Source organism: Rhineura floridana, chromosome 12, assembly GCF_030035675.1.
Source record: "Rhineura floridana isolate rRhiFlo1 chromosome 12, rRhiFlo1.hap2, whole genome shotgun sequence".
Taxonomy (NCBI): domain Eukaryota; kingdom Metazoa; phylum Chordata; class Lepidosauria; order Squamata; family Rhineuridae; genus Rhineura; species Rhineura floridana.
The window spans coordinates 12,163,584-12,191,381 of record NC_084491.1 but is presented as its reverse complement, the minus strand read 5'-3'; the positions used below and the strand labels follow the sequence as shown (position 1 = coordinate 12,191,381).

Here is a 27,798-nt window from a genome sequence, read left to right as displayed (position 1 = left end):
AGGCTATTTGACAGATCGTATCTCCCTACATGAACCTGTCTGGGATTTGAGATCTTCAGTGAGGCCCTTCTTGTGCTCCCCACACCTTCGCAAGTACATATGATGCGGACACGAGATAGGGCCTTTTTTGTGGCCACCCCTAGGCTATGGAACTCCCTTCCAAGTGAGGTGCGATTAGCTCCCTCCTTGCCGTCTTTCTGGCGACAAGTAAAGACTGTTTTATTTCAACGGGCATTTGGGATACAGAACGACCAAGATTAAATGTCATAGGATTGGTGGCTACAGTATATGATTTTATTATTTTAAATTGTCTGCTGTTTTTAACGTATGTTTTATGGTTTTTAATTTTTCTCATAGTTTAATTCTATTTTAATTGTATATTTCTGTAAATTTTAATGGTGTTGTTTTTAGTTGTAAGCCGCTCTGAGTCCTATTGGAAAAAGGGTGGGGTAGAAATAAAGTTTATTATATTATTATTATTAGCTGGGAGTCAGTTCTTTGGTCCCCATTATGCTGTCATGTGACCTTCAATTTTGATTTAACTCCATGGGGGCATGAGTTTGGAATCAACCCTACTCCCTCCCTTGGCCCCAGACAAATGATGGGCACACACACATGCCAGATTTGTGTGTGCATGGCTCCTGTTCTTGTGTGTACTCTTTGAGACTGAAGTATATGAAACAGAGAGCCAGTGTATTATAGTGAGCAGAGTAACAGACTAGAGCCACAGAGACCTGGATTCAAATCTCTGCTCTGCTCCAAAACTCACTGGATGACCTTTGGCCAGTCAGTCTTTCACCCTAACCTACCTTACAGGGTTGTTGTTGGGGGGAAGGGAATAACCCATGAACAATGCCCTGAGTTCCCTGGAGGGAAGCTGGGTTATTATATACAAAAAGTACTAATTATATTCCCTGAAGGTTTCTAATACAGACTTCTGGGAGTAGTTTGTGCAGGCTGCATATCCGGGGTTGATCCTGCAGTTCACCTGGTGTATATTGTGGGGATGGCTTGAGACTAGTGAAATACTAGCATTTGGATGGCAATGCCAGTGGGCTGCAAACCTACCATTGATTATGCATGCTTAAATTAATTTGTACTCAATGGGTGTTAACTGCACCTTATACTGAGTGGAGGACTGCATCCTTTGAAGCCTGTGACATATTGGTGCAATGTCACTCTGATCCTACTTGTGAGTTCATGGCAGTGAAAAGCAAGGCTAGGCCAACCTATTAGAGAACCATGGAGAGGTTTAAGAAGCCAGATGGAAGAGGCAAGTTTGGCCAGCAGCAGATGCAAAGGTTCTCATCACTTCCAAACAAAATGGACCATCTAAATGTACAGTTCTGTGATCCAAGAGAAGGGCTGTAGCTCAGTAGCAGAGCACATGCTTTGCATGCAAATACTCCCAGATTCAGTTCCTGCCATCTTTAGGTAAAGCTGGGAAGGATTTCTTCCTGAAACCTTGGAGAGCCACTGCTAGTCATTGTTGACAATATGCCACTAGATGGACCAATGTTCTCATTTGGTGTAAGGCAACATCTTTTATTCCTAAAAGGGTTTGCTGAGACCCTGAGATCATAGAATAGTAGAATTGGAAGGGGCCTATAAGGCCATCAAGTCCAACCCCCTGCTCAATGCAGGAATCCAAATGAAAGCATTCCTGACAGAGAGGCTCTCTGTATGCCACCTCTGAGGGAGGTCTGAAGGGTGGCAATGAGAGAATGGGACTTTTTTATGCAGTAGCTCTGTCTCTATGGAATGCTCTCCCTGGAGAGGCCTGCCTGCTACCAACCTTGTCATTATTTTGGTGCCAAATATATATTTGTTTTCCTGGGCATTTGAGCAGCATCAGCACAAATGACTGGATGTTTTTAATCTGATTATGGTTTTAATATTTATTTTTATTACTGTGTTTTATTTTTGTTGTAAATCACTTTGGGATTTTTGGTTGCAGAAAACAATTAATGCATTTAATAAACCTAAACTCGAGCATGCAATTTTCCTGCAGGATGGGTAGTGAGGGAGTAATCTGCATGGCATTCATGCCGTTGTTGGTTTGTTCAGGACTAAACACCCATTACTTCTATGCATATAGTCCTTAGATAATGAAGTAAACCTCCTCTCTGTTCAAGGGCAAGTCAGAAGTGGGAACAAGCGCCACGTATTCTGTTCAAATTAAATCTCCCTTTTCTGCCTCTCATTTATTCCACAGATTTCTATCAACTCTTTTAGCATTGCTCCAGATAAATGAATGTATGAGTGGCCACAGGTGGCCTGCAGCAACTACTTGGGCCACTATGACAGACTTAAACCAAGCAATCAGGCTACAATCTTTGTTCAGCCGTGAGGCTCACTTTGATGATCCTGAGCCAGCCATTTGCTCTGAGCATCATTTATTTCACAAGTGGTGTGTGCAAGCTGAACATTATCCCATGCTGATATTCTTGGTACTACTTGCAAAGTGAGAATGGCAATGCTGTTGATGCAGTGTACCTCTTCCTCGGTGCCCCAGGAAACACTTGGCCTCATCAGTCTTTTGTTGAGCTTCCCAACTGCAAGGAAGGGTTAGCTGGCTCTTCCACAAAGGGAAGGAAAAAATAGTTGCTGATTAGTCACATGTACTAACTACGCTATGCCTATAACTGTGCAGAAAAAAAAGGTGAAGATAATGTGGGCCAGAGACTTGGGAGACTCTGGTTAAAATCCTTACTGACACCATATGCTATATGTTATAAATTGTATGAAACATCTAGGCAAAGATACCTTTTAGCTATGGTTTCTACCCTCAGTGATATGGATATGACCAAATGTTTGCTGTCCAGCATGTATGGGCTTGTAATGTTTAATACAGAAATTTGCAGTGAAGGCTGCTCAACTTAAGACAGGTATATGTGGCCAGTCTCAAGATTTAAGTTTTTAGTTTTTTCTGTATGCTCTATCTGTATTTGATAGTTTTTTATGCTTGCTCATAATTAATCTTTGTGTATTTATTTGGCTGCAACCTGTATTTGGTTGCCTTATTAATAAATTTAACTGGATTTGATTTGGTAAAGGACAAACTTGGGCATAGCAGCAAGAGCTATTCTGAACATTTTTACATCACCTGCCATTCACTCAGCAGAATGGTCGAGCCTCTGTTTCATTTAAAAACCAATTGCAGTAAAACGTTTCCCAAACGCTTCCAGCGATGTGTGTACTTCTCTCCTGTCCACATATATGGCTAGGATTGTGACAAAGGATTGTAGACCATTCCTACCATTAATGGTTCCATGAAGATTCATTTATAGTCATCTAAAAGTAGTTTGGGGAGTCGTCCAACCAAGATTATTGGTGAGGAACTCTAACAGCCAGACAATGAATTCCACAGAATTTAGAGTTCACAGTGCTTGCCAAAAAAGCAACAGCAACTAAACTGATGCTACAGCTCATTACATCTACCTCTACTACCAGTTATAGGGAATCACAAGTAGGGAGAGGTACTGTTGTGCTCAGGTTCTGCTCATGGGCTTTCCCTGGGCATCTGGTTAACCACTTTGAAAACAGGATGCTGGACTAGATGGGCCTTTGGCCTGATCCAACATGACTTTTCTTATGATCTTAACTTGAAACAGGAAGTGAATGGCAGGAACTGTGAATTGGAAACCAGAAGAGAGGGAGATCATTGGTGAAAATACACAAAGACCACCGCAAATGGGAGAGTGCAGCTGGAATGGGAAAAGGGTAAGAAGTGGCTAAAAAACCATTTGAAAGGGTTCCAGAAAGATAAAGTACAGTTGTCCAGAACCAGAAAGCAAAAAAGAAACTTAGGAAAATCAAGATTCAACAATGAGAAATAAAGTAAGTTCAGGAATTCTGGTTGTAGATCTTTTCCTTTTTGTAGATCTTGACTCCACAAGTGGGGACTGCTGATTTTGCTTTTATTCCAATTAAAACTTTAATTTAAAAATAAAAAAAGTTAATGAAGGAGCAAGAAGGTTTTCAAGTTACATTTTTTCTTGGTAATGGAATTTTTAAAAAAATCTCAAATAGTAAAAGTTTAAAGAGGCTGTTGGGCATCTCTTTAGAAGTACAAGAAAGTGTTTTTATTACATCATTATAACAGACAGACAGCTTCTGCAAGCATGGCAGTCTGTCAGCTGCATTTGGGTTTGTGTATTCAGACATCTGTGCTGGTAAATCTGCTTTATGGAGTTATAAAGGAAAATGTCTGCCATAGGTTGGATTTCCCAGCATTATTTTAAATCATAACCTCCAGGATTGGGAGAGAACAGTGCAGACAAGGAATCAAACTGTAAAATGGAAGCTGTGAAGTGGTTAGTCCTGGAGACTGCTCAAAAAACAAAAATAGGCACAGAAATTGACACTTGTTTTTTAAATGAAAGGACTCCCCCATTCCCCCCCCGAGGCTAGTTCATACAAGTGGTTGGCAGCACCTTTGTTTTTGCTTGAGTGTTTCACACTCTGAGGTGTACTGTGTATTTCTCCTTCCAGTCTATTTGAATTTTCTCCATGGGTGTCTTTTTATTTTTTATTTGTTTGCAAACAGTGGAGATCTGTCCCTCCAGTTCTCCATTGGGAGCTTGTTCTCCGTTGCAGGGGCTTGGGCGGCTGGGCATCACTTCCGCGTGTGCAGTGTGTCCTGGAATTTGGTGCTAGTGTACCGTAGGTGGAAACCCTTCTTGTTGATGGTGTCATCTGAGTGGAATCTTACCATCACTGAGTCGCCAGCAGAATAGACCTCTTCTGGAGGCTAACAGGAAGGAAGGGGGGGGAGAGAGAGAGTGCATGTAAGATGACCTGGGAGACACGATTTCTTCTTAACCCCAAGAAGTAAGATCATGCCTTCCTCAGGACAGGCAAGCCCATGCCTCATCTGTGCCCCCCCATATCCAAATTTTGTACGAAGAAAGTCAAAATCATGCACTTGGAATTAGGCAAGCCAAGCAGTGTTGGCTCAATTTGCATCAGAGGCCCAAGATGACTGGTGCTGACAACAAAGCCTCTGCATATAGCTGTGTGTGTGTGGAGCTCCTCCTTTCTCCCCACACTATCTGCCTTTGCCATTGTCCTGAGCCTCCCCCATCTAAAGTGCATTGGAGGAAGTGTTGCAAATACACTACCCTTTTCAATTCTGCTTGCCTCTCCAGTTTCAGATGCTGCCATGTGATCAGATAGGGTGGTATCATGTGCCTTCACAGCTATACTGTAGCTCTGAGAGAGTAAATGGACTGGGGTTCACCCAGGTTCAAACTTTCCATTCAGCTATAAATCTCTCTGGGTAGTCACTATCTCTCAACCTAACCTTGCACACAGGGTATTAGAAGGAAGGGAGGGAACCATGTGCTTCTTGGAAGATGTAAAAATGTAATAGATACTATATGTGTTTGTGAGGAAGTTAAATTCTGTGCTGTATTCATGTACATACACAAATATGAGCATCCTGCAGAATTAGACTTGCCCGTGGATACCACACAAAATTCTATAGACACATATACAAAAGTTCTAAAGATAAGCAACACCTAATCACTAATTCACCAGAGTCAATTATCAAGACTCAGTATTTTCATTGCAAGTGGAAGATACATTCTGCATCTGTCCTTTCAGAAGGTCCAGATTTTATCCTGTTAGGGATTTGTGCCTCCTGCAATGACTGCAAAAGAACAGATGAGTATAAAACATGCAGCTTACCCCAGAGCCACAGTAGCGTCCCAAACGCGGTGCTGTCCCATCATAGCCATCAAACAGTTCCATGTAGTCATAGCCACAGTCTGCCTCTTCCTCAATCTCAAATGTCTGGAAGATGAGTTCAACCCCATAGCCTTCCTCAGCCACAATCACCCATTCACATTCTGAGCCTCCAGGGTAGTTGTTGTCTCCGAACTGGGCATGTGAATAGAGATCCTTGGTTTTTACTTCAGCTCGCATCTGCCCCCCACATTCTGGAAATAAGAACAAACAGACAGTGGGATCCTCGGTGTTCCCAAAAAGAAGCCCCCCCTATCAGAAATAAGCTTGCCCTTTCATGTAGTGGGTGAAGCAGCACAGGTACGTCAGTTGCTAGCAGACAAAAACACAAACCTTTCCCCTCTTCTAAATGGCTAGATTTTGCTAGTGTTGCCCCTTGGCTGGGCTTTCAGATTAAGAAAAACAACAGAGAGCTTAGGAAACTGCCTTATACCATATTGCATGATTTGTCCATCTAGTCTGGCATTCTCTGTTCTAGTTGACAGTGGCTGTTCCTTACAACCTACTCCTTGATCTTTTTGTTTTAACTGGATGTACCAGGGATTGACCTTGGGGCCTTCTCCATGCAAAGTATGTTGTCCAACAGTGAACTATGCTCCCTTCTCACTGATGGACAGCTCCCCATGGCATGCACTACCTACAGAAGTGATGAAATCAAGGTGTTAGCCATCTTATAACACTACCAGGGGAATGGAGTGGGAGAAAGCTAAAATATTTAATGTACGCCTACTTACACTGCAGTGTGTGAAGCAGTAAGAGAGGGTAGCTTCCTAACTCCTGTTAGCGTATTACTATTTATCATGGGGAAAAGGGGACGGGTGACGGCCTTGATGTACCAACAATATGAGCTGTGGTGATGGAAATAGTAGGGCCACCAGGATCTGGCAATAAACCAGTGTTGGGTGCTACCTGATGTGTAGGTCGCCTCAAAGCCTTTCTTTTGGACAGAGTTATCCGAAAAGAACCTGAGGAACATCCTGTTGCTGGAAGAGATAACAGGGTCTGGTTCTTTAGACCCACAGAACCGGCCTAAGACGGGAGCTTTGGCATCTTTTCCATTGAAAACTTCCAGGTGGTCATAAGTGCATTCTTGGTGGCCTTCGATATCCAGCTCCCTGATGGTCTGAAAAAGGAAATTTGCTCACAAAGGACAATAGGAGACAAAGCACACACACAATATTACCTAAGTTAGCATCTGGTTTTACTGGAGGACCATTTTATGGAGGGGATGGATGGTGGGCTACATCTAGATGAAGCCTCACCTTCCCAAATGAAACTGCTGCCTGGCCTTCTGCTACGGCTATTACTTTGGACATGCATACCACTTGCCACTGTAATTTTCAATTGGAAGGCCAGAACATATCTCTCCAGGGCCAGCTCTAGGGGAACCAGCTGCTGAATCATAACAAACTTGAGAAGCAGCAATCAGAGGTACATTTGGGGATCTGCACTGTTTTCCTTCAAGGAGCTCCTCAGGAGCATGTCTTGAGCCAGATCACACAGAGACCTGATATTTTTAGTTTTGATTTTATGCTTGTATATTTTATTTCATTGTTTTTATTGCAAGCCACCCTGAGACCTTTGTGTTATGGGGTGGTAAACAAATGTCAAAAAATTGGTTTCTTCTGATTGTTATGTTTCAGGGTTGTCGTTTTTCATCATCAGCAAAAGACTCTTGCTCTTTTCATAAAAGTTCTGGGAAAACAACCCATTACAATGGTAAGGGATCCTAGCTCCCTCCCTGCCCCCAACTTAATTGCCTGACTCTGTTACTGGTGAGATTAGAGGATTGTTAGTCTAAATACAGATTGGGACCCTCTTAATGTTTATTTTTATTTATTTTTAAAATATTTATTTTATTTTTATTGTGGTGCTCTTCTCTCCTGCACATTACCAGTTTGACACGGTGTCCTGGCGTAGTTGTTATTGCCCAGGTGCACTCCTTCTTGCTTGGGTATTTATCAGGCCAGTTCGGGCTGGTGATGGTTGCAGTGATAGAAGTCATCTTGTGATCACAGCCAGCTGTAAGAAGTGGGACGAAGTAAACAGACAGATGCCTGAAGGCCTACTTTCTATGTATGCATTCTATCTTCCTTTATCCATCAAATATAAGATCACTATAGACAACTGTTGCCAAACTCGCTTCTGCAAAAATAGAAAGCTGCCTTGTTTATCAGACTATTTTCAGAGCTTGGAGAAGTTACTTTTTTAAACTACAACTCCCATCAGCCCCAGCCACCATGGCCACTGGATTGGGCTGATGAGAATTGTAGTTCAAAAAAAGTAACTTTTCCAAGCTCTGCTATTTATGTATCTAGTCCATCATTGTCTACCCAGACTGGCAGCAACTCTCTGTGGTTTTTGGCAGACTTCTTTCTCTTTAACAGATTTCTTTCTTTCTAACTGGAGATGGTGGGGACTAGGACCTCCTCCTTATTTATTTATTTATTTATTTAATTTGATTTATTAATCGCCCATCTGGCTGGATTTACCAGCCACTCTGAGCGATGTACATAACAAAACATATAAAACAACAGAATATCAGAAAGCAAACAATAAAAACTGTAACAATAAATGATAACTAAACAACAAGGTAGAGGCAACTCAGTTTCAATAATAGGCTTCATGCCTGTATGGTCCGAGGTGTAACTAGAGATAGGAGTTCCTGATGTAAGTCTTCCCACCCTGGCATAAAACATGTGCTCTAAAGTTCAGGTCTCCTGCTCCCCTCATGCATTTGCTATAGCTGCCCAATTTCCCTGGTTTTTAAAGTTTGGTAGAAATATCTGTGGGCTATAGGTGCATTCTTAAACTGCAAGGTTTTTTGCCTATTAGTGAATTTCCCTGGTTTTTAATCTGGGAGGTAAGAAATGGGATCCTGTGCAAATTTGCTGAGAATGGATTGATCATTTCCATGCTTATTGAGTTAAGTGGGATTTACACACACACTTAGGATCATGCTTAGGATAGGTGAAACTGACCACAGGGGATGGGGAAGGGAGGAGGGGGAGGAGGGAGGGGTGGAAAGGCAGAGGGGAGGACTGGGATGGGAGCAGGCAGGAGGGGGAGGGGAGAAGAAGGACAGATGTGGTCATTTGCCTATTTATTGAGTTCAGTGGGATTTACTCCCGTGCAATCATGCTTAAGATAGGTAAAACTGACCAGGGGGGGAAGGGATGGAGGGATGGAGTGGGTAGGGGAGGCGGAAGAAGGAAGAGGGCAGGGGAGGAGAAAGGGAGAGGAGAAAGGGAGAGGAAAGGAGAAGGAGGGAAAAGGCAGGTCTGATCATTTGTATGATTATTGAGTTGAATCGGATATACTCCTATGCAATCATGATTAGGATAGGTAAAACTGACCAGGCTGGGCCTGCCAACCAAGACGTCTTCTGTATCTTTCACAGTTGGGCAGGGGGAAGGGAGAATTCTACCTTGTGGTTTTTCCCATTACAATGTTGCAAGAACACCGGCACTTGGCTGACTTTCTCTTCTCCTAAAGATACAGGATCAGTCTCAGGCCCTGAACCTGGCAACCCTACCTCCCACCCAAATTTAAAACAAAGCTGTCCCTGGCCACATCCACACCAGGCCTCTATTACACTTTGGACAATCATTATTTATTTATCTATTTATTTAGTGTATTTATATACCGCCCCATAGCTGAAGCTCTCTGGGCAGTTTACAGTAACTAAAAACATTAAAAACAAATATACAAATTTAAAAACACATCTTTTAAAATCAATTTAAAACAATTTTTCATGGCTTCTCTCAAAGCCATGGCTCAAAGCCAATCATGGCTTCTCTCAAAGAATCCTGGGAAGTGTAGTTAGTGAAGGGTGCTGAGAGTTGCTAGGAGACGCCCTGTTCCCCTCACAGACCTTTAATCAGAGTGGCTGACTGTTAACCATTCTCTCAGGGGAATAGGAGTCTCCTCTCAGCACCCTTCACAAACTACACTTCCCAGGATTCTTTGAGGGAAGCCATGACTGTCTCAAGTGAAATCAAGTCTGGTGTGGGTGTGGCCCTCTTATTAGCCAAGCCCAGCAGCTGTGAGGCTTTTAGAACACTGACAGTTGGTCCTTACTGAGCATGCTCCGTGTTATAATAGGCTTCCAGCCAAAATTTCTTAAATTAATTAAAAATCAACCAGGCAGTTTTTTAACTTTTAAACTGCAGTAGATGAAGGTCAGAGTATGGGGCAAGGTCAGTATTAGGATTACAGGTACTCTGTGAACATGGCTGATTTTTAATGAATTTCAACAATTATGAGAACTCGCACAAAAAAGTCCAAAAGTGCTGAGTTTTTTTCTGTCTTTTTAGACTTTGAACTCTCGATTCTCTCTGACTGTTTTGTGTATGTCATGAAAATTGACAGGGTTGTTAAGCAAGCGTTTCTGATTTCAGAACTTTAAGTTTTGTAAGGTTTTGTTTTGAAATGAGCTTATGGAAAGCCTCAGAATGGCATGGGGGGATATTTTCCATTTAACATTGTGGAATGTGAAAAATCCCCGTTGACTATAGTATACAGCCACTCTTGTGGCTGTATAATATAGCATTTTAAATGTGGCAATGTGCCTTTAGCTTTTTATCTTTGCCCCTCCAACAATACTGTGAAATAGGCCCATCACTAATCCCAAATTACCGGCCAGGAACTGAGTAGGGCCAGTTAATGTCTCTAGTGCTACAAGCCCCACCCACCCTACCAAGCCTCTCTCACCATACCACCTCCCCCCCCCAGGTGGTAAATAAATGGAATGCTTGCGTCCTGCCGGCGTATACCTCTGAATAACAGGTGCTGGTGCAAATGCTTTTTCGCTAATACTCTGATTCCAAGTTTCCTGTGGCATTTGGCTGGCTGATGTTGGAAACGGTGCTGGACTTGTCCAAGGTCACAAACTTCGTACAGGGCAAAGCCACTACCTCCCAATCTATCTCCCTTCAATTAATTTACTCCCCCTCAAACATTAATCTCCCATCCACCCCCCCACAAATAAATTCTCTTTAAATTTACCTGCAGATTCCACCACAATCAGTTGTCCTTCAATTTATCCCTTGCTAATTTCTCCTCTGCTCACTCGCCCCCACCCCAAATCCATGCCTGCCCAGAACTCTTTATCAAGACAAGATCCTAACAGCAGCCTGATGCTCTGTCCCCCAGCTACCAGGTTAAACGTGTGGGATTTAGAGAGGAAGTACAGAATTTAAAATAAGCAGCTGCTTCCTGTGAGGACACTTGATATGCCAGCTAGCTCAGCCTGCCTCCACTATACTACCCCCTCCAAGTTCCTCCATCTAACACCTTCATAGGTGCCAATTTAGTGAATCTGTCAGAGCTTAAGAATCCTCCAAACAATATAATCTTAATAACAGCAAATAAAAGGTTGCAGTCAGCTGAATTTTTCCCCTTGCGATCATAGTGCTTTTAATAGAAGGAGCTGCCACTGAACTGAGGCTGACAGATAAGCATCCTGAATGGCACTGTGAATCTACAGCTCAAACAGATCTGAATCTTGATCGTACAGCACTTTCTTCACTGAAACATACCAGTTTCATGCCCCTCAATAATTTTCAGATGAAAATGGGTACACTTGTTTTGTATTATGTGAGATTGCGGCTCTTCAGGTGATAGAAAGCAAAGAACACACAATCAAGCCTCTTTACTGGGATTTGGGGATTAGTACATTCCATTAAAGCAGGGCTGGGAGACAGGATCCATCCAGCAGTCAGATACTGACTGCCCTGACTCTCTGCAGGCTAATTTGACAGGAGGGCAGGGATTTCTCATCAGTTTATCACAAAGACAAAAATATTCCTTTGTGAGCACACTTCCTCTATAGGAAGGTCATTTGCATCACCGGCTTTGGGGTTTGCTTTAAGTGCAGATCCTAGCTGGCTTGTTGTAAGCGCCAATCAGCTGTTTGGCGCTGACATGAAGCCTGCTGAAATCTGCTGCACTATGAAGTTCCTGATGGGGATCTCTGTAGCACAGCTGATTGCTGCAGGATTCCTGATTGCTTGCTGACAAGCAAGCACTTTAAAGCTTCCAATTGTTCCTTGTCAGCCACATTTCCACATGCCCCACATCTGATGTCACATATGACATCAGGTGTGTGGCAGGTGGGTGTGGGTGTGGTTTGGGGGAAGATGGTCAGGGATGATGAAAGTTATAGTTCAACAATATATGGAGTGCCACAGGTTCTCCACCCCTGCATTAAAGGCTTTTATAAAAAGCCAAAACTCACACCATATATTTTTATGCCACATGGACACACTTACTACGAAGGAACACAGGATGCTGTCTTACACCATTGTTTCATCTAGCCCAGTATTGTTTACTCTGACTGGCAGCAGCTTTCCAGGATCTCAGGCAGATAAAGCTATTTGTCATCACCTGCTACCTGCTCTTTTTATTGAAATGGGGACTTTCTCCATGCAAGTTAAAATGGTGAATAGTTGGCATGTGCCATATGGATGGAGGGTGTATATCTTGCTTTGCTTCAACCAACCAATCTTTTATGCACATGGAGTTTCCAGAAAAGGATTCTAGTATTAGCATTTGGAGGTCCAGAAGGGAGGGGGGGGTTGTCACCAAGAAAACCATGCAACGCACCTTCTTTGCAGTCATGCTTGTTGTCATGCAGCACAAAGCCGCTACGGCACTGGCACTCGTAGCTGCCAAAAGTGTTCAGGCACTCGTGCTGGCATCCACCATTATCCTTCGAACATTCATCTTTGTCTAGGAAAAAAGGGTCACTTGCTTAGCAGGCTTCTCCCCTACTGAGCAACATGGTTATTGCAGGCAACAAAGTGACATCTAGATCAGCTGAAAAATTTGAAAACTGGCAACTTCATCTAGTATAAGTGGGACCATGGCATCATTTCAGGATGATTAAGGCCTACTTAAATTCTATGGCTTACCATATGCTTTGAGCCTCCCTCTGAACTAGGGAGAATCAAACTTTATGAGACGTTGGACCAGTCTATACAACCAGCAGAATTAAAATGGTAAAGCTTTTCCTGGACTGTACCAGTCTGCAAGCAGTGGAAGTTTGAATATCCGCCTCCCCACAGGGTAAAGTAGCATGTCAAGAAAGGTTCAGCCTACCCTTCTCCCAGATACACTGTTTTTCTGCATGCAGAGAGGGGCTTTCTTTTCCTTTCCATGAAGGAGCATTGAAGAATTCTCTCACCTGTAACCTGAAGTATAGTCCAAGAAAAGATTTTCCATTTGAGCCTGCTGGTTGTATAAACTGCTCTTTTAATACCATTGCTTGCCTCTTCCTTGGGTCATGTCAGGCTAGGGTAGTGATCAAATCAGAATGCAATTACTGTTCTTCAGATGGGGCCATACAACTTCCAGGCTGTTCTCAGAAAGCTGAAGTCTCCATGCAAAAGAAAGCTACCAAAGCAACAAGCTGCTCCTCCGATGCTCAGTAGCATCTAGATTTGCAGGACTGCCCCTAGGTAAGTCCCTCAGCAGCACAAATCACGATTCAACAATATGTGAATAGTAAAACTGATGGTGCAAAAGGAAAGCCAAGCCCATAATTCTAGCTAATGCTACCTCTATATACAGCTGAAGTCACCCAGCACATAAAGGGCATAACCATTACCTGCTTACTGAACAGATGAGTGAGTAGAAAAACAGACACATGGACAACAAAGGGATGCAGGAAAGAGACAGGACATGGTGTCCCTCTTTACTTATCAACAGAAAATGTCACAGACACAATAAAAATGCAAAACAAGGTCAGCTGGTCAATGACAAACCAGAGAAATCTAAAAACAATAGGGAATTAAAAATTTAAAAAACACCAGCAATCGGTTCAGTCAAGTAAGGATTTTGGGAGATCTGTTGGGGCAATGAACAGGGCTGTTCTCTTGATGGCAAAAGCTCCAAGCTTAGGACAGAACAAAGGACAGGAGTTTCTCCCTGTCCTGGGGGACACAAGGAAGACTGATGGACTTGGAGGTGCTGTGGAGTTCCTGAGAAACAAATGGACGGACAGCCAAGTTCAGGATGGGGCTTGTGTGCGCTTCTTCAGGCGAAATTTCAAGCCCGGAGGACGCATTTTCGGTAGCTGATTCTTTTCTGAAATGAGAGGAAGTGAGTGCATGTTTTAGTACAAGGGGATGGTGGTGAGGGGCAGATAAAGTTACTTTTAAATAATCAGGTGGAGGTGCATGCAGTGAGAGAGGCCATACTCTTACGGTACATATCACAAACAGCCACATTAAGAAGAAGCTAAGATATAGAAAAGGACACAACTACAGGAGAGAGAGAGAGACTGCATAAAGAAGCAGCACTGCAGTCTAGTAGAAGGCAGATCTTATCAGCTAAACCAGTTTTAGGACTTTCAGTCAAGCTTCAAGTGATGGCTAAACTAAACGCAAGCTTGGTGTAGTTATCTCAATTAACTGTTTAGAGCAGAGAGAAAGTTGAGATCTGAGAAAGATGTTACCCAAATCCCAAGAAACCTCCTTGGAAGATAAGTAAGATCCTACTCTTGTCAAATCAGCAGGAATTCTGGATATGCTGAAGTTTTGGGATGAAAAGCTCACAGAACTGCTGACATCCAAGCCTAACACCACAAAAGGAACTAGGATCTCCAGGGCTTCAGATCAAAGGCTCCTAAAATGGCTCACCTCCCGACTGCAGGAATCAGCATCGGCAGGAGGCTCAGGAAGATGCAACTCTGGAAGAGGAGTGCTCACCCTGGAAATCTCCTTTCAGCTTAGAAGCCTAGTTGCAGCAGGGTTAAAAACTGGCAGGACCAGGAATGGACCTGAGGATGGGGCAAGCAAGTACACCCTTCTATACTAAAACAGGAGCAGTTCTGGAGCTAGTTGTTGCTGGTGTGACAGCTCAAATGCTGGGAGTTCCTGTGAAACTGTTGCCCCAGGCTTGTAGGTTTTTATAGGAGACACCTCTTAGGAACCAGCTCACTTACCTCCTCAACCTCTGGGCAAAGGAGAGGGGAAGCCGACTTTGGATACTGTTCTTCAAAAGGCATCTGCACCTGTGTTTTGTCTAGAATATAGACCTATCCAGTGAGCCTCCAAATGTAGCTAAATCCAGGGCAGGGCAGGGCAAGTCAAATCCATGCCTCACTTAACTGTGCACAGAAATTATATCTCTGAAATGCCAAGTGCTGCCACAAACTGGGATGCATTCCTTTCTGGAAGGATCACTTCCACAGGCAGTAAAATTCTCAAATTTACATCCTCTGGAAAACTGATAATCTGGAACAGACCAAAGGCTTTTTAGGCCTTGGTATAAAAGTAAAAAGGAAGCTCCAAGAATTAAAATGAAGCCTGATGACCAAATTAGATGACATACTGCGAGATCCATGATTGGAATTCCACAAGTATTTTTTTTAGTTCAAAGCAGCTCTAGGGACCCTAAATTCGATCTGGGAAGAGCTGCTGGGAGGGTGTGTACGATTCTTTCAACTGTGCCATTTTTCCAATCTAAATGGCTCACCTGAAGCTGCTATTTGGTCCACAAGGGAAATGTGCCTGTGTTTTCCCCTTTGGGGTAAATAGTAGTTTTCAATGAAGCAGGATTTAGATTTGGCTCCCCTCCCTGCTTAGAACTAAAACAAAGCAAGAAATCAAAACCCATCAAAGCGGTTTGATCAGAGTTCTCAAGTGTGCAGGATGAGAGGTCTGCTGCTAGAACTGCAAATTAAGCAAGCAAATTGTGACTGTCTCCCACATTCTACATCCCTTTTAGGGCAGAGATACACTGTTCTGCCTGTTCCAGTGCATCTCCACCTCTCTCTTTTCTGAAAACGGGACACGATGCTAGTCAAACCCTACCTCTTTTTACTGTAAAACCTGGTGGGATCAGCGTGAGTGCATTTATAAAAATTAGCTTCAAAGAGATTTTGCAACTGATTGGCAGATCAACCTGTTCCCCCTCTAGGTGTGGCCAATGGAAATGCTTTGGGGTAGGTGACTAGTGTGCTCACACAGCCTTAGGCAATTTTTATGGCCTTAAGTAGCTAGAGGGCTGGCACAATTGTGCTGCTCACACCAAATCCCTATTTCTCTCTTTCTACTTAATTGTCCTTTTCTTTCATCCTTCTTCCCACTTTTCTTGTCTGGTGCTCTGATCCAATATACCACATCTATTCCATCTGCTCTCTTTTTTCAGGATGAAGAGGGACATGCAATGCTTCCTTTCTTTTCTCCTCTTGGAAAATTCTGCTGCTGGTTTTTTTGGGTGGCTGTACAGTTTGCATGCACTCCAGTGTGGGGAGTGTAATGCAGGGTAGAGACACACTCAGCTGTTTTGCCAGTTTCCGTGCATCTCTACCCCTCTTTTGAAAATAGGGGTACACAACGGCAATCAAACCTCACCTCTTTTTTACTGTAAAACCTGGTTTGATCTGCTCCAGTGTTTTTTTTTCCAATTCAGCTTCAAAGAGATTTCACAACTGATAGGCAGATCAACCTGTTCCCCCTCCAGATGTAGCTAATGGAAACGCTTTCATCTGGTGACTAGTGTATTTACAGCCCCTCATTAGTAGATCTGCTTGCAGGGACTCTTCTTTAAAGAGGAATTTACTTTCTCACAAAGAAATTTGGAAGTGGAGACTCCCTCTTGGCCTGAACTGCACCAGCTTTTTCCAAGGCATATCCCAGGAAAATAGCTGAAGTGAGCATGACATAATTGTTCCCTTACCTGCTACTTACTGATCTACGTCCCTGTGGAATAGAATCTACTGGACTTCTAGAACTCATTACATCATAAGTTCATTAATGGAGGCTTCTGTCTTGAAATCACACTGATCTGGTGGCAGGTGAAATTCTGATACAGTGCTTCAACTACATCCAGAGCATAAAGTGGTGCCCCTGTTAAACTGTGCACAGATTCCAAAGCACGGAAGCACACAAACCTATGCCTGAGGTTGAGTGCATTTCTGACTCACAGACAAGCTCAAAAGCACTAACCAACAGCTACTTATCAGCAAATAACAATATAAGTAGCACCGCAAACCTGTAATGATTTCTGATCCCAAGGTGCGCTAGGATACCTGCTGACAAATATTACAGTTTTATAGCTGCCTAAATATTATTCCAGGTTGGAACAGGCAGTTAAAGAAGGACATTACCTGAATGCTGAATTTGTGGGCCAGCGTGTTGACAAGACTTCCTGATGAACCATCAGAGAAGCAACAGGTTACCTTCAGCACTTTCAGTTGGCCACGCATTCCTTGGTTGGCAGAAGCAGTATAAAGTTGCTTGCTTACCATCTCCCATCGTCATGCTGATCTTGTTCTCTTGCAGACAAGCAAGCTTTAACTCAGAGGGATTAATTCTCACACTAACCAGGTCTTCTTCAACTCCTTCCTTCATTTTCTTTAAATGTCAGACAGGGCCATCTCTGCCTTCTTTTTGGCGCCTACTGAAGACCTTCCTCTTTCAATAAGCCTTCTAAGTAAAGACCTTATTCCAGCCTGCATCTATATTGGAATTGTTTTTAGATTTTGTAAAAAGATGCTTTAAAGATGTTTTCAGTATATTTGTTTGCCACCCTGGGCTCCTTTGGGAGGATGGGCAGGATATATATGTGATAATAATAATAATATGACTCAACTACCTTTCAGCTGCCTGCATTTTATTTTAGTTCCTGACACAACCTGTGATTTGTTCCATAAGAAAGTGTGCACACAAATATGTCTTTGCCAGAGTGAAAGAGACCTGAAACACTGACTAGTTTTTTCTACACTCTTACATGGTTTTAACACACCATGGTCTTCTAGGAGGACATTAAAAGAGGGCCTAGGGAACTCCTCTTCAATTACTGTGGGTTGGGTTTGGCTACATCATTAGTACAAATAATTAATAATGAGACTGGAGTGATAAACAGCTTTGGAGAGGGATTACAATTGTGGTTTCATCCTGTTGTCGGAGATCTGCAGTTGTGCTACTATGACCTGCATGAGAAGAGACATAAGGGAAAAACCTGGTTTATAGCTTTGCAAGTCTAGTCTCCTTGGTCTTTGCAGAAACAAGATCAAATGTACTTACTTATTTATATATTATGCACCTTCAATATAAACATTTGTTGCTAGGATGGCTAACAATATAGATAAAATACAACACAAAGTGTAATGAAAAAGAAAATACCCTTAAGTGATGTTGGAAGAGATATAAAACAAAAAAATCTTCAGAAATATATTTTAACGTGGAATCAACTCTAACTTGTTGATACATCTGGGGGTTGTTGACTTTAAAAATTATTGTTTTGTGCTAATGTTAAAAAGCTGTTTTTATATTTAAATACTGATATTTATATATTTATATGACATACAATGAACTTGATTTTGTACAGCTTTCTACATGATTATTACAAATAAATAAAACAAAGAAAAAATACAAAACTAACAGCAATAGGTTTTAAATGTTGTTGTTCTCCTATTCCTGCTGCTGGCATTTATTTTTCTGTTTAAAGATCCATCTTTTATCCCAACCTTTCTTTCCTGGCTTTTTGACACAGAAAGTTTAATGTAGTTTTTCTGCCAGAACAATAAGCAACACCAACACAATTAAAGTCTCATATATAAAAAAGATCTGTTGCTGACTCGCTCCCTCCTTTCTCCTCCCACTCAATCTTTCTCATTTTCAAAAAGCAAAACAGAAAATGGTGATGCTGTCAACCCAGCATAGGTCTCTGTGTGCCCCAGTTGTGTGTTATGAATGACCCGCCAGTTGAAAGTGAAGGTTCCAAGCAACAGGCACCTTTGTTAGTTCACATGAAGACAGAGCTCCCGACAGTACATAGCAGAGGAGAAACCCCCTGATCACTAGCTGTCAAAAAGTGCAGCAAAGGATAGGGCAGACATGGTAGATTTCAGACCATGGGCTTGAAATAAACTCTCTTTCTTTATGCAGAGAACTGTTGCCAAATTCACCCAAGACAGTAAGAGATAATAAAAACATATTTTATATAGACTGATTCAACTTAGATTTAACTATGCAAGCTTTCAAAATTACACAGAACTTGGTCAGACAGCAAAAAGCTGATGGCTTTTCTTATCTTAAAAGGTATTGCTCAGCTCTAACAAACTTCAACACAGTTTGTATGTTATTTGTGATCCTGCTCTAGTGCCATAATGCACAACCAGAGCAGTACTAGGAAGACAAGGATGCCACACTGAACTGGGTTTGCACACCTTTCTGTTGTTGCCCATTTTCTGTCCTATAATTTCTCTGCATCCGGTTCTGTGGATTACTGGGGTCCGCACATGGCAGGTAGTATGAGTGGTTTGTAGCTTAGGAGGACTGAATGCCTGTGGGAATCCATGCAGATATGCTGTAAGCACACTGCCCAGCAGGGACCTGATAATCAAAGATTGCTGTTCAGCCAGGTTGCCGCCAAATTCCTAGATATATCTACTGAAAGGGGTGCAACGGCTTAGCATGGGAGATGTAAGCTCTGATCCTCAATGTAGGCTGTGGCATTGAACATTGCCATTTCTCAGTCTAGCCTACTTCTTGGGTTGTTGTAAAGCTAAAACACTGCTCTGAGCTCCTTGGCAAAGGATAAAAGTAATAAATTAATAGTAATTAATTAATAATCACTCTACAAGCTGACTGTGCTGTGACAAGCCCACAATCTGATGAGATAAAATATCTGCTTTTGTATCCAGCTTTGCTTTCTCTGTACTACTTACATGACCAGATTGCTTTGTTTGGGATAACTTCAGAGCCAGAAGAAACAGTTTGTTCTTACCATAAACGGTGTTTCTTCATGGATGACAAGAGGTCTCCAAGTGGGTATTGTAGCTCCCCCTACAGCTCAGAGACAGGAAACGCTTCAGCAGACATTTGTGCTCCTCCCCTCTTGCTGAGGTTCAGTTTCATTTCTTGGAAAGCTCCGGAATCCAGCCTTAGGATAAACTCAAAGATGAAAACAGAACATACAAACTTAAGAGTAACTAAGAGTGTTAGTAACACGGCCAACTGGCCAACCATAAACCAGACTGGAAAAGCATGGAACTCAATGACTTTGTCCCTTCCACCAGAAAACTGCAAGGGTGGGCCTTGGAGACTGTGATGATCCCACCTGGACATCACAGAGACCTCTTGTCATCCATGAAGAAACACCGTTTACGGTAAGAATAAACTGTCCCTTCTCTTGGATGACAGAGGTCTCCAAATGGGATGTACTAAAGCTACAGACCTAGGGTGAGTCAGAGGCAGGCAGGACTTGTTGTAGTACCCTGCTGCCAGATGAAGCTTCCGCCGAGGCATACAGGTCAATTTTATATGAATGTGTTAGGAGTGGACCAGGTTGCTGCTCTACAGATATCTATTAGTGGAGCATTCGTGGAAACAGCTGCCAATGTGGCAGCAGACCTGGTGGAGTGTGCTGTGATATTTAAAGGTGAAGGTAGGTGAAGGGCCTCATAAGTAGTGAGATGCAAGCCTTAATCTAACGAGCCAATGTTGCTGAAGACTATTGCTTTCCCATAGTGGCTGGATGGCAAGACACAAATAGTGAGTCAGATTGCCTAAAAGGTTCTGTTCTGTTAAAGTACACCTTTAGCGCATGCCTGACATCTAAGGAGTGCCATGCCTTCTCCCTGGGATGAGAAGGATGAGGATAGAGAGAAGGCAAGATGAACTCCTGCTGTCTATGAAAAGTCGTGTTTACCTTAGGAATGAAGGTTGGATTTGTACTTAGCACCACTCTATCTGTATAAAAGGTACATAGGTGTTTCTCTACTGATAAAGCCTGTAACTCTGACAACCTCTGTGCAGATGTAATGGCCACCAAGAAGGCTGTTTTAAACAACAATAATTCTTAAAGGATCTGTGCTCAGTGGCTCGAAGGGAGGCTTCTGCAGGGCAGAGAGAACTAAATGCAAACTCCAGGTGGGAAAGCGATGAAGAACTGGCAGACTGATAACTGTGGCTCCACAGAGGAATCACTCCAGCAATGGATGTGCAGTGAGAGAATCAGATGCCTGCCCCTGCAAAACAGATGACAAGGCTGACACTTGTCTCTTCAAAGTGTTAGGACACATGCCCTTCTGAAGACCATCTTGAAGGAATAAGAGCACTTCAGACACTCTAGCTGATCCCAGGTTGACCCCTTTTTTATTGCACCATGAGCACAAAACTACCCAAGTCGCTTGGTAACTTCGAATGGCTGATGGGCGTCTGGCCGCTAAGATGGGCATCACTACTTCTGAAGGAATTCCAGAATTCAACAGTCGCTGCCACTCAATTTCCAAGCGGTCAGCTGAAGCCACTGGGGGTCTGGATGGAGCAGAGACCCCTGATGAAGCAGGTCTAGGCATGATGGGAGATGGAATGGTGGTGAAGTGGTCAGCTGCATGATGTCCAAAAACCATGGACGTCGTGGCCAATAGGGAGCTATCAACACCACTTGTGCCCTCTCTGATTGAATCTTCTTGAGCACCCTGGACAAAAGTGGTATTGGAGGAAATGCATAATGCAGGCCCTTTGACCAAGGGACTTCTAGAGCATCCAGTTTTTTTGCCCTCCAACTCAGGTAGTGAGAGAAGAAGTGTTGCTTCTGATGGTTTTCCTTGGATGCGAATCTTGTGCCGAATCTTGCCTGAAGAAAGTTGAACACTTTTCTGTTGAGAGTGCACTCCCCCGGAAACAGTTGCTCACGACTCAACCAGTCTGCTGTTATATTCAAGTGACCCTGGATGCATTCCATCCTGATTGAGAAGTGCTGCTCCACTCATGAAAGCATGGCCATTGCTTCTGTGTGGAGAGCCATCGCCCAAGTGCCCCCTTGTTTGTTCAAGTGGGCCCAGGTTGTCGTGTTGTCAGTGCAAATCAGCATATCCAGGAAATGGAGAGAGTGAGAGAAGTGGCAAAGGGCCAGATGCACCGCCCAAAGCTCCAGCCAGTTGATACTTCTGTGCGACTCTGTCGGCGGCCACATGTCCTGTATATACTGGCCCTGACAGTGAGCTCCCAATCCTTTGAGACTCGCATTGGTAGTGATGAGGGAATGAGGTGGATCCTGCAGAGGAACACCCCTCTGAAGACATGCTGCGAACACCCACCATAGCAGGGAATTCTTGTCGGGAAACAAGGACATACTGATGCCTGCAATGAACAATGTTGTCCTGGTACTGGAGGAGCAGCCATTGCAGTGGGTGAGAATGCAAACAAGCCCACAGAGTAATTCCTATTGCAGAAGCCATCATGCCCAACATTCTGCCAGCTTCTGTGACCTTGCCCGAGCCAATGACATTGCCATGGTCGAGATTTTGCGGGCTCTTTCTGGTGAAAGAGAGATGGACTGGTGAACAGTGTCCAGCCCTGCCCCCAAGTGCTGCAGCTGTTGTGATGGGTCGAGCTGGCTCGTTAGAATGTTCACCAAGAAGCCATGGCCCTTTAGGTGTGCCAACATGATCTGGACATCCTCCTGCGCCTGACAAAGAGACTTTGATTGAATCAGGAGGTCATCCAGATTAGGATATATATGCAAGCCTGGCATCTGAAGTCTGGCCACCAACATCACCATCACTTTGGTGAAGACTCTTGGAGCAGATGCCAGGCCGAAAGGTAAGGCTCGGAATTGGTAATTGTCTCTGTTGTAATAAAAATGTAGCAGTCACCGGTGCACTGGAAAAATTGGAATATGTAGGTATGCTTCTTTCAAGTCCACTGATGCCAGGAAATCTTGGGGCTGAAGGGCCTCCTTAATGGACGTTAGGGTCTCCATCCTGAACCTCCGCTGAGTAACAAAACGATTGAGGAATTTGAGGTCAAGTACTGTGTGCCACATTCCGTCCTTCTTTCCCACCAATAAGACTGAGTAGAGCCTTGAGAAACATTCACCAGAAGGCACTTCTTTGATTGCAGAGATGTCTAACAAGTAACGAATCTCGCTTGAGACTGCTTGTTGCTTCACTATGGAACTGGAAACGGGTGAAGGAAGGAAGCTGGCAGGCGGATACTCCGACAGCTGTATCCTGTATCCCTCGTTGATGATCTTGAGCACCCACTTGTCCTGAGTGGTGCCCTGCCAGTGATGGGAGAACTGGCTGAGTCTTCCCCCTACTGGTGGGACCTGTATCGAGTCAGAAACACTGCTGGTTCTGGCGTCCCTGTCTCCCTTGGCCATAAGAATTCCTGGAGAAAGCCGCCTGTTGAGGCTTTTGCCTCAATCTGTTCCAAGAGGGGCAGCCACTTCTGAAGCCCCTACTGCGATCCGCAAGCCTGGAGCCACAAAAGGACTGATAAGACTGAAAAGAGGCGAAAGGGTGCCTGAATGGGTGTCCATCTTCCTGTCTTTGCAACGGCATCATCTTCTTTTTGTCCTTCGTCTCCACCAGAACGTCTTTCAGTGCTGTCTCGCCGAACAACTTTGAGCCAGAAAAGGGTACCGAAGCCAGATTTGCATGTGATGATGCATCCACCTCCCAGTGGTTCAACCAAAGGTGTCTGCATTGTCGTTGCCATAGCCCTGCATGAGAACTGAGTGGAGTCCATGGTTGTGTCCGCTATAAATGTCAGGGATCTGGAAACCTTCAGCAGAGTTTTCCTTACCCTAGCTGGATCTTGATCAGTGTTATCTAACATGTCTTTGACCCCCAGCAGTGCTGCCCTAGCAAAAACTGGAGCTGCCACAGAAGCCCGAATTGACAGGGCATTAGAATCATGAGAATGTTTAAGGGCTGTATCTGACCTTCGCTCATTTGGGTCTTTCAGTTGTACATCTCCACCCCAGGGCAGAAGAGCACGGGAGAGTAGGGCAGAGATCGGCCCATCCACTGCCAGAGTCTGGAGTTGCTCCATGACGTCAGCATCTAGAACATAAAACTCATTTGCGATGTTAATACCCTTCCTGCACTGGAGTGTGGAATCCCACTCTGATTTCATTATGGCCTTAAATGGAGCTGGTAAAGGAATGCATCTACTTGATGTTTTAAGGACTGGTAACACTATAGCACTTTTGGAGACTGCCCCCTGTTGCTGCTGCTGCTGTGCGGCAGATAAATCTAGAGCAGCTATCACTTTACCAAACAAGGGAGGAAAGTAATCATCAATAGCCTTGTTGACACTAGCTCATCTATGCCAGAACCATTGCTCCACTCTCCTTCTTGTCCCCCACAACCTCTGGCTGAGGGCTCATCCAAACGGAGCGGGATAATCCACGTTTTCCATATCCGGTTCGTCATCTGACAGTCCACACTTTGCCTGTTTGTTCGTTCTTTCCCGATTAAAAAAACACTTTTTTTGCACCCGCACCCGCAGCGGGAGGACCCGTACTTCTCGCTTTTTCCCAGCTCCGCCCATAACACTCCCCCTATCAGCCAATTGGTCCGCAAAATACGACGTATGCTCCTCTCCCCTTTTCAACAAAGCACAATATCGTGCATGCGCTTGACTGTAACAGCGCAAAGTTTGAATTTCCTGTGGGTGTAATGGAGTTCCTTGCCGCTCGCCACTCTGGAGCAGGGCCGGCGGGATGTGTGCGCTAATATGCCAATAATTCCTGTATTTTTGTGTGCTTGTATTTGCGAGAGCCACCACGTCTGCTGGACCCTTGCCTTCCTGGCTTATAAAAAAGGCCAGAGAGGGACTGGCGGAGTGGGTGAAAGGAGTGGTCAACGCCTCCTCACAACAAGGCAGAATTCCAAGGTGCCTAAAGGAGGCAGTTGTGAGACCTTTATTGAAAAAACCCTCCCTGGACCCCTTAAACATGGATAACTACTGGCCAGTGTCCAATATTCCATTCTTGGGTAAGGTAATAGAGTGTGTGGTGGCCTCCCAGCTCCAGAGATTCCTGGGTGAAACGGAGTATTTAGATCCATTTCAATCTGGTTTTAGGCCTGGGTATGGGAGGGAGACGGCTTTGGTCGCCTTGGTGGACAACCTACGAAGACAACTGGACAGGGGGAGTGTGTCCCTGTTGGTTCTGCTGGACCTCTCAGCGGCTTTCGATACCATCGACCATGGTATCCTCCTGGCCCGCCTAGCTGGGATGGGACTTGGGGGCACTGTTTTGCAGTGGCTCCGGTCATTCCTGGAGGGGCGAACCCAGAAGGTGGTATTGGGGAACTCCTGTTCGACTCCTTGGCCGTTGGCCTGTGGAGTCCCTCAGGGTTCAGTCTTATCCCCTATGTTATTTAACATCTACATGAAACCGCTGGGAGAGGTTGTTAGGGCGTTTGGAGTTCGGTGCCACCAGTATGCTGATGACACCCAACTCTATTTCTCCTTTCCACCTTTTTCCAAGGAAGCTGTTTTGGTTTTAAACCGGTGTCTGACGTCAGTGGTGGATTGGATGAGGGTGAACAAATTGAGGCATAATCCAGACAAGACAGAGGTGCTCCTGGTCAGTCATAAGGCAGATCAGGGAATAGGGATACAGCCTGTGCTGGATGGGGTTATACTCCCCCTGAAGACACAGGTTCGCAGTTTGGGCGTCCTCCTGGACTCAGCTTTAAATTTGGATTCCCAGGTTTCTGCAGTGCCCAGGAGGGCTTTTGCACATTTGAGATTAGTGTTGAGAGTTTGGAACGGGATCCTGAAGACGATGTGGGAGAGAGTGGGGTGGGGGATTTAGAATTCCAGGAGTTGCAGCTAGGGAGTGAAGAGGAGGGGGGAGAGAGAGAGATGTCTGCAGTAAGAGACCTTGGGATTCCAACGGCCGAGGACTCAGCCCTGCCAGTTCTCAAGCCTCCTTTCGAGCAGCGGGGAGGGGAGATGGAAGAGGAGTCGGAGAGAAGAGGATACGTAACCCCTCCTCAGCCCAGCAGCCCCGTAAAGAAGCCGGCGTCCAGTTTCCACTCACCCGGCCACCCCGCACGGGATAGAGACGTCAGTGCCTCAGAGGGAGAGGAACCCCCCTCTCCTAGAGCTCGCAGACGGCAAAGGAGGGAGGAACAGAAGAAGGCGGAGGGAGGGGGATCTCTCCGAAGGAGCGCAAGGCTTCACGACTGCCTCCCTCCTTCATAAGGGGTGGGGAGGCGGGAAAAACTTCGCTCTGTCAACTTTCTTTCAATGCTGCAGGAATAGGCATTTAGGGGATCTAGTGAGTTAGATTAGAGGCTTGCATGAAGCGCAGGAAATTCAATGTGGAAATTTCCTTAATAAAGAAAGAATTAATCACATCCCAGAGTTCCGTTATTGCCTCTCACCCTGGGCACGAGAGCTTGACAGAGCCACTTTCTGATCCCTCAAGGCCCCAGCAACTTGCTGAATAAAAGATGGATCTGGGAGCTGCAGGAGGGATCTCCCTTGAGTCGTTGCAAGCGGATTTACAAACGCTGCAGATGAACTTCCTAACTCTACAAGCAGAGAATCAGAACCTTCGGACCGCGACGCAGACCCTGCAGGCTGACAACCAAGCCTTGAGGGCGGCGGTCGTCCAGCTCCAGGCAGCGCCTCCCGGTGCCGCTGCAGCTCCAGTCAAGACTCCTGTAGGATTACCCACGAGGTATGCTGGACAGAGTGACCAGTTTCCCACGTTCCTGGCCCAATGTGAACTTTACATGCAGGTGCGCCGGGCGGACTTCCCGACGGACGAAGCTAAGGTGGCCTTCGTTATTAGCCTCTTGGAAGGAGAGGCCGCGAAGTGGGCAACCCCCTACCTAATCAGGGCTGACCCGCTACTGGGAGTATACGCCGGGTTCAAGACTGCCATGGGAGAGATGTTCCAGGACCCCCAGAGGAAGGAGACAGCAGCGAGGAAGCTGGGCGCGCTTCGACAGGGGAGAGGATCAGTGGCGAGCTACACCAATACATTCAAACTCCTGGCCCAAGAGACCGACTATAATGATCCCGCGCACATGTATTTGTACCGAAGTGGACTGAGCCCAGAAATCCTAGATGAACTGGCCCGAATGACACCCCCAGACACTCTGAGAGACCTGATCCGTATGTGCCTGCAGATAGACCACCGGCTGGACGGACGGCGACTGGAGAAAAAACATGAGGCGCCTCGATACCCTGTTCCCATACCAGCACCCCGAAGCTGCAATGTGCCAGGACCGACCCCCCCATCCCCAAGCGGAGAGGAACCCATGCAGCTGGGGGTGGGGTTCGACAGTGCCTGACGGACGAAGTGAAGGAGAGGCGGAGGTGAGAGAATCTCTGTCTGTATTGCGCTAAACCTGGGCATCTAGCCCGGAATTGCGGGGCGAAGGTGGGGAAGCCCGAGCTGTCGGGAAACTGAACAACCCAGCTCTCGAAGAGGCCGGAGGGCTGGGGGCCGCTACTATCAAAGGGCCTGCAGTGACACAACCCCCCTCGCGGGGGGTCCTGATATTGCCTGTCCGAATTACGATGCCCAAGGGGGAAAGTTTTAAGACAGAAGCCATGATAGACATTGGGGCATCCACTTGTTTTATGGATGCAGAGTTAGTGACTCGCTATGCGATCCCCACCTGGGAGCTGGAAAAGCCTTTAGCCATGGAGACCATTGACGGAAGGCCTTTGAAGTCCTGGGGTGTGACACGCGCGACTCAAGAATTGGAGATGGAAATCCCAGGGCATTCAGAGACTATTTCGTTCTATGTGTCTCATCTCTCAAGTTTCTCAGTGATCCTGGGGATGCCGTGGTTGGCGAAACATGGGCCTCAGATCCATTGGGAGGAAGCGATGGTGGTGTTTACTTCCCAGTATTGCCATGAGAATTGCCAACCCCCAACGACAGGAGCCATTCTGGCCGGCGCCGAACAAAGCCCCGAGGGGGTGGTGTTGCCAGACAAGTATAAAGAATTCCAAGACGTGTTCGATGAGCGGGAAGCGGAGAACCTACCTCCACATCGCCCATATGACTGCGCCATAGACCTAGTCCTGGGGGCTAGCATCCCGGCAGGGAGAATTTACTCACTCACGGAGACAGAGAGAGCGGCGCAATGGGAGTTCCTGGAGAAGAACCTGAAGCGAGGGTTCATTCGACCCTCGCAGTCACCTGCGGCAGCGCCTTTGCTGTTCGTCAGGAAAAAAGGAGGAGAGCTCCAGCCGTGCCATGACTACCGCGCATTAAATCAAATCATCATACCGAACAGCTACCCCCTGCCCCTCATTCTGGAGCTGT

At 45.1% G+C, this 27,798-nt stretch overlaps 1 protein-coding gene across 4 annotated transcripts in view; it reads right to left on the bottom strand.

The window, feature by feature from the left end:
• Positions 1-1,883: 1,883 nt before the first annotated feature.
• The window catches only part of BMP1 (bone morphogenetic protein 1), a 207,694-nt gene continuing 181,779 nt past the window's right edge, over positions 1,884-27,798 (bottom strand). For 2 of the 4 annotated variants that reach the window (XM_061593534.1, XM_061593535.1), the window contains 5 exons: positions 12,355-12,480; positions 7,643-7,770; positions 6,658-6,871; positions 5,692-5,942; positions 1,884-4,753 (listed from right to left, as the gene is read on the bottom strand). In XM_061593534.1, coding sequence (XP_061449518.1) covers positions 4,619-4,753; positions 5,692-5,942; positions 6,658-6,871; positions 7,643-7,770; positions 12,355-12,480 — 854 coding nt within the window. In that variant the 3' untranslated portion in view covers positions 1,884-4,618. Of the gene's footprint in view, positions 4,754-5,691; positions 5,943-6,657; positions 6,872-7,642; positions 7,771-12,354; positions 12,481-12,523; positions 13,837-16,864; positions 17,690-27,798 lie in introns of those variants that run through there. The other 2 variants (XM_061593538.1, XM_061593536.1) reach the window with 2 other exon arrangements.